Source organism: Balaenoptera borealis (assembly GCF_965194805.1).
Source record: "Balaenoptera borealis genome assembly, chromosome: 20".
Lineage (NCBI taxonomy): Eukaryota > Metazoa > Chordata > Mammalia > Artiodactyla > Balaenopteridae > Balaenoptera > Balaenoptera borealis.
The window spans coordinates 51,541,475-51,548,411 of record NC_138879.1 but is presented as its reverse complement, the minus strand read 5'-3'; the positions used below and the strand labels follow the sequence as shown (position 1 = coordinate 51,548,411).

The window sequence follows — 6,937 nt, the reverse complement described above, 5'->3', positions numbered from 1 at the left end:
CCACAGGTCCCCATGCCTCTCTTCCTCTTGCTGCTCCTGCTGCCAAGCCCTTCACACTCCCACCCGATCTGTGGCATCAGCAAAGTGGTCAGCGAGGTGGAAATGAACTGTGAAAATAAGGGTCTGAAGGCACCACCTCCAGATCTGCAAGCAGAAACCAACATCCTCCGCCTGGGTGGGAACCCTCTGGGCACCTTCTCCATGGTGTCCATGGTGAATCTGACTCACCTCACTCAGCTGCACCTGGAGAAGTGCCAGCTGACCAGCCTGCAGACTGATGCGACGCTGCCCCGGCTGGAGACCCTGATTATATCCCACAATACGCTGAGAAGCCTGCCCTTGTTGGGACGGGTGCTGCCGGCACTCTATACCCTGGACGTCTCCTTCAACGAGCTGGCCTCATTGTCTCCTGATGCCCTGGATGGCCTGAGCCACCTCCATGAGCTCTACTTGCGTGGCAACAAGCTGAAGACTCTGCCCCCGCGGCTCCTGCAGCCCACGCCCAAGCTGAAGAAGCTCAACCTGGCTGAAAACGGGTTGAGTGAGCTGCCCCCTGGGTTCCTGGATGGGTTGGAGGAACTTGACACCCTCTACCTCCAGCGGAACTTGCTGCGCACAATACCAAAGGGCTTCTTTGGGGACCTCCTCCTGCCTTTTTCTTTTTTCCACGACAACACCTGGTTCTGTGACTGCGGGATCCTCTATTTCAGCCGCTGGCTGCAGGACAATGCCAACAACGTGTACATATGGAAGGAGGGTGTGGACGCCAAGGCCATGACCCCCAACGTGACGAGCGTGGGGTGTGTCAATCTGCCCAACACGTTTGTCTACACCTACTCAGGGGAGGGCTGCCACACCCCTGGCGACAGGGACAGCATAGACTACGACGTCTACGAAGAGGATGATGAGGTGCCTGCCACAAGGGCTGCGGGCAGCTTCTCTACCCACACCAGCGCCCACACCACCCACTGGGGCCTGCTTTACTCAGTGCCGACTGCTCCGCTAGGCCCCCAAGTGTCCTCCTTGCCTCCAACTAAGGAACAGACCACGTTCCGAATTTCTACAGGACCCATCACATTCTCCAAAACTCTAAAACCCACCCCAGAGCCCACAACCCCGAGCACCCCAGAGCCCACAGCCCCGAGCACCCCAGAGCCCACAGCCCCGAGCACCCCAGAGCCCACAGCCCCGAGCACCCCAGAGCCCACAGCCCCGAGCACCCCAGAGCCCACAGCACCGAGCACCCCAGAGCCCACAGCCCAGAGCACCCCAGAGCCCACAGCCCCGAGCACCCCAGAGCCCACAGCCCCGAGCACCTCAGAGCCCACAAGCGAGACCTCAGAACCCACCATATCCTTAACCTCCACAGAACCCACTTCACTTCCCACTATCTTAGAATCCACCACAGCCACCATCTCTGAATTTGTCAACCTCCTGAAGGCCAAGGGGGTGGCTCAGTGGAATGCAGAGAGTTCCAGAAACAACCCTATCAACTCTGACTTCTGCTGCCTCTTCCTGGGCTTCTATATCTTGGGTCTCCTCTGGCTCCTCTTTGCCTCTGTGGTCCTCATCCTGCTGCTGTTCTGGGTCCAGCACGTGAAACCACAGGCCCTGGCCACAGTCACGCACACCTCACATCTAGAGCTGCAGAGGGGAAGGCAAGTGACAGTGGCCCGGGCCTGGCTGCTTTTCCTCCAAGGCTCACTCCCCACTTTCCGCTCTAGCCTCTTCCTGTGGGTGCGGCCTAATGGCCGTGTGGGGCCTCTGCTGGCAGGACGGCGGCCCTCAGCCCTGAGCATGGGTCGTGGTCAGGACCTGCTAGGGACAGTGGGCGTTAGGTACTCTGGCCACAGCCTCTGAGGGGGGGTGGTTTGGGGACCTCGAGAGAGACTCTGATGGGCTTTCCTATTGGGATCTAGCTGGGGGCGGGTGGGTACAGAGTACAGGGTCGGGGGAGGGCTTCATTACTGCTTCTTTGTCAGGAGCCTCCTCTGCTCACCCCGGGCACACAATCCCAGACCCAGCATATCTGGAGAGGTAGTGAGATGGAGGAGTTGGGTGGGTCACAGAACAAAGAGAGCTCCTGATGCTGCATGGACGGCGGGGTTCCCAGACCACTAGGTTATTACCATCACTTTGGGGAAGTTTTAGGAAAAAGCAAACAACAAACAGAATATAGCACGGTTCCCACATGTATCCGTGTATTGAAGGAAACTTGGGAAGAGATGTCAAGATGTGAGCCCTGATTGTCTCTGGATGGTATAAATACAGGTGGTTTTATTTTCTATTCCTCTGCTTAGCATTTTCTGGTTTTCCACCATCATATATTATTTGTATCATAAAAATAATTTAAAAATAAAATGTTCGTTCTTTTGGAGAGGGAAACGAGGCTGGGGCACCGTCACCAGTATTCCCAAGGCCCCAGCTGCCCCACCCTAGTTGCACTGCTCACTCCCAAAAGCTCTAGTCTTGGCCTGCACTTACCCTGCCTGGGGTGCCTTTTCCCTCCTCCAAGGGTAACCACCCACCAGGCCAACCACAAGCAAGTTCCAGCTCAAGATCCAGAAGTTTCCTGGGAGCTCAGTGGTACTACTGAGGCTATCTGCCTGCAACCTGCAGTACTAGGAGGACAGGTGGGTGCCTCCTGGCACCTATGGCCTCAGAAACGCAGCTCTCCTGCTCTGCCCGGGGCAGCAGGACTGGGGAGGGGAGGGCCTGGCAGTGAGTGCCATCTTGGTGGGTTTTACTGAACTACTCTCGGTTTCCTGCTGTCAAGCCAGGAGGTAGGCAGATGGAGCCCAGTTCTCTCCTCTGGTGCCATGGATTCTGCCATTCACCTGACCACGTTGGGTAGGGCTTTCTCTCCTGCCTCCAGCCCAAGCCAACACTTAGGGCCCAGAGAATGGGAGTGAGGGCTGAGCCTTTCTGGCTCCACGGAGACCCCTTCCTCCAGATGGTGCAGGAAGAGTCCTCCTAACCTGCAACCCTGACCGCATCTTTCTCCTGCTCTGAACTCTTTCCGATATAGAGAACAACTCCTGAGCTTGGCGATCGAAAACTTCCGTGCACCAACCCATCTAACAGTGAGGCTTCCCCTCCCACAGCAGACACTTCACAGCCTGTGCTCCAGTTATTACAAACTTTGCAGAGATCACCTGCTCCCCAGCGTTTCTCCTCTAAGCCTTTGCTCTCAGTGGGCCAGGGGTGCTGCCCCGCCCCACTTCCCTGGCCAGTCGGGTACTGTGCACCGTCTCCCCTCGCCCAGGCTGGCGCGGGTGCCCCACATCACCCTGCAACGGTCTGTTGCTGACTCCCAGTTTCCCTGTGTCATCCTCCCCTCTGGACTTAGCACTCCTTAAGGACAAGGTCCAGGCTTCAAGTGTCTCAAAGCGGCCCCTGTGGCCCAGGCCAGCATGTGCATGGAGAGGGTAAGAGAAGAGGCAGAGGTGGGAGGGCCCGACTGCACCGCCAGGCTGCTGAGCTCAACTTCTACTGACGAGGTTCTGCCAAGGCGACAGTTCCCACCTGCCGTCTGCCTGCCCCCTGGCCTGCCTGTCCCCTGGCCTGGCTCTGGAGAAGCCTTCGGGCCTCGTGCAGCCCAGCCCTCCTTCCAATTGACCTTCCTATGCCCTTTTATGCCCCAAGAGGTTCCTAAGCTCCTTGAGGGCAGGGCCTGGGAGTCTCACATCTCCTAAAGAAATGGAGAAGGCTGTCACTCTCCCCAGCCTACAGCCCACATCAAGCCTCCAGGCTCTGGGGGCCCGGCTCCGTGCCCACTCTGCCCCCGACAGGTCAGCCTTCCCCTCTCAGACTCTATTCCCTCCCTCTTCAGGCTGCGGAAACAGTCACCAGACCCCAGAGGTTTTTCCTGGGGATTACACGAGATGACCTGGGCGTCTGTTGCATTCTTGAGTGAGGGGCTGGGAAGCAACACACAGGGCCTGGAGTTTGGGTTTTTCTCACCCTTCAGCTGCTGCGACATGACTGATTTACATAACATTTGCATAAAAACAGCGGATACTTTTTCTTTAATAATTTTTCTTAAAAACTCCAGTTCCTGTTCTCCAGGGGCATCCGCTTCTTTGTCCAGTCTCCTCCCCCTCCTGCGCCCACAACTCTCCAGATTTGGGGGTGGTGTCATCAATCCAATTTATTGATTACGTCCTCAGTGAGAGGGAGGAAGGAAGGGCCATGTCCTCCCACTGCAGACCTTTGATCATCTTGACAGCTTCGGCTCTCTCCTGTCCCCTCAGCTCTGCCTTGGTTTCCCCACTGAGAAGGGGGGCCTTCTGCTGTACTATGTGCCCTGAAACTAATACCCAAGAGGAGGCCAGAAATCTGCAGGGAGCTTTCCACCTCCGTGCAAGGCATAGGCAGGGACAGAGAGATCATGATGATTAGGACAAGGAGGGCGAGCTGGAGCAGGGGCAGGACAGACCAAAAGTCCTTTATCACAGAGGAGGGAACCATACTGTGGAGGGAAAATAAATAGAGGGGCCCAGGGCAGCAGAGTCTAGGTCCCCTGGGGGGCACACTGACTGTAGGAGCAGCGGGCGAGTGGGAGCCCCGGCACAGCGGCTCCAGGCCCCTCGCTCGCCTCAGCCACTGAGGAAGAGACGCTTGTAGGCCTTGTTCATCTGCTCCAAGAAGATGAAAGTGAGGACAGTGTGGGGACCCAGGCGGGCATAGTATGGTGTAAAGCCCTTCCACAGACTGAAGAAGCCCTCGTAGCGGACGACCTTCACCAGCACATCCTAGACAGTCAGGCAGGCATGGCACTGAGGCTGGGACCTGGCCTCTGGGACCCTCTTCCTCTTACCCAGCTATCCCCCACCCCCACTCCCAGGGCATCCAATCCTGCAGCCCAAGCCCCTAGCCCTGCTTCCTCACCAGCCCGTTCTTGTATTCCGGCTTCCCGTCAATCATTCGCATGTTCTGGATCCTGAAGGAGAGGAGGCAGGGGCATGAGAGACATAAAGGGGGCTCTCCCGTCCGTCTTCAGGCCCAGGTCTGCACACTCACCGGGTCTTGACAATGTCCACAGGCATAGAGGCAGCAGTGGTGACCAGGCCGCTGATCATGCTGGCACAGAAGTGGCACAGGATGTTGTCAGAGAAGTAGCCTGGAGGAGGCAGAGCAGGGGGTGGCAGTCAGCTCACAGCTGGCCCAGGCTAGGCTGGGAGCTGAGGGCCCAGCTCTGGGTCTCACCTGAGTCCAGTAAAAACTGCTTGGACTGGGAGTAGGAGGCGAGCTGGGCGGCATTGACGACGACGGCCCGAGCCATGGTAGGGATGCAGCCCTGGGGTGGGTGGGATGGGGGAGAAGTCAGAAATGTCCAAGACCTGACCCCACATCCCCAGTCTCCAGCCCCTTCACTCACCCTCCAAAGTGTGGGGACGCCCTCTTCCCGGACAATTCGAATCAGGGCATTAAACACGTTTTTGTAGCCACGGCGCTGGTCAGCTGGAAGCCTGGTGGGAAGGTAGGGAGAGGCCAAGTTTGGGATAGACCACCCTGCCCCCACAGGAGCAAAGAAAGGGAAGCCAGAATGCTGTGAACAGGTGAATGCTGTGCTCTAGATCTAGAATAAGAAATCAGTTCTTTCATTCTAGATTCCAGGGAATGGGGCTGGGGGCAGGCTCAGACCTGGAACTCACCGGCCATCAGCGGTCATGCGGATAAGAGCCACCTCTGCTGGTGTTCCCACAAAGGCACCAGTTGCACCTGCAGTCATGCCAATCAGGGCCTTCAGCAGAAAGCCAGGGGGTGTACCATCAGCCCCAGTCAGGCGCTCAAACAGCACAGTATAGATACCAAGGCGAGTAGTGGTATAGGTGGCCTGGCGCAGCAGGCCAGCTGACAGCCTGGGGAGCGAAGGGGTCAGTGCATCAAGCCAAAGTCTAGAGCTGTCAACCCACACCCTACCCCCATCCTTTGGCCCCAGTACCCGGTGTAAATGCCCCTCAGCCCTTCTGCCCTCAGAATGCTGGTGAAGGCATGGAAGCTGGTTTTGTACTCTCGTGTCTTGGCTCCTTCCCCACTCAGCTGCATCCGGTTCTTCACCAGGTCCAGGGGCTGCACAAAAACTGTAGCTCCCATCCTGGGGGAAGACAGGGGTGGAGTCAAGGGCTAGGTGTCCCAGATCTACCAAGTTCCCCTGGAGCCCGGCAACAAGAGATCACAAAGGGCAGGGCCTGCCATGCGATTGACTACATATTCAGGAGGCTGGTGGGCATGTGTACAAGAGTCTCTGCGTGTACCAAGAGCAATGGGTCTGAAAAGTCCAGCGGTCCAGTAGGGGCCATGCAATGAAAGTGTTCCATGCAGCTCCCAGGGTGTCAAGCAGTGACCCAGAGACTGCATCCAGTCCGACCCAAGGAGGAGAGGTGGGCATTCATGACCTGGGACTCCACCTAGTCCAGCAGGAGCCATGCAATGACCTGAAACCCCAAAGCGCCCCGCGGAGCCAAGCAATGGGTTGGGAAACTCAGGTGGCCTGGTGGGGGTCGTGTATGCAGCCCAGAAGGGGCCCTGCGATGGGTGAAAAGATCCTAGCAGCCCATCAAGGACCTCGTAATACGATGGGGACAGCAATGACCCCGTGTCACCTCGGTTCACTGCAACACACCCAAAGAACAGGGCCCGGTTCCTGGCACCCGTCCCTGCCTCCTCCTGTCCCATCCCTGGGGCCTGAGCTTACCCGGCCAGGCCCCCAAACAGGAACTTGACGGACTTAGGAGAGGTACGGGGCTTCCCGTTCACCCCAGAAGCCCCGGGACTCGCCGTCGCCGCCATCGCCACTCAATGGCCCTCGGCTCCCGGACCCGTGCGCGCGCAGCCCCGCTCGCGCCCAAGGTGACACCGCGCGCGCAACAGGGGCGAGGGCGCGCGCGTACGCCCCGGAGCTCAGGTCCAGCGCCAGCTGGAAGTTGGCGCA

At 58.1% G+C, this 6,937-nt stretch overlaps 2 protein-coding genes across 2 annotated transcripts in view; one reads left to right on the top strand and one right to left on the bottom strand.

The window, feature by feature from the left end:
- The window catches only part of GP1BA (glycoprotein Ib platelet subunit alpha), a 27,102-nt gene extending 22,714 nt beyond the window's left edge, over window positions 1-4,388 (top strand). The window contains exon 2 of the mRNA XM_082371068.1: window positions 7-4,388. Coding sequence (XP_082227194.1) covers window positions 13-1,860 — 1,848 coding nt within the window. The 5' untranslated portion in view covers window positions 7-12 and the 3' untranslated portion in view covers window positions 1,861-4,388. The remainder of the gene's footprint in view (window positions 1-6) is intronic.
- SLC25A11 (solute carrier family 25 member 11) lies at window positions 4,000-6,937 on the bottom strand. The gene is made up of 8 exons (XM_082371094.1): window positions 6,701-6,937; window positions 5,948-6,100; window positions 5,658-5,864; window positions 5,381-5,471; window positions 5,209-5,299; window positions 5,023-5,122; window positions 4,891-4,942; window positions 4,000-4,754 (listed from the first exon to the last, which is right to left on the bottom strand). Exons 1-8 carry the CDS (start codon window positions 6,793-6,795, stop codon window positions 4,599-4,601), a joined length of 945 nt encoding a protein of 314 aa, XP_082227220.1. The 5' UTR covers window positions 6,796-6,937; the 3' UTR covers window positions 4,000-4,598.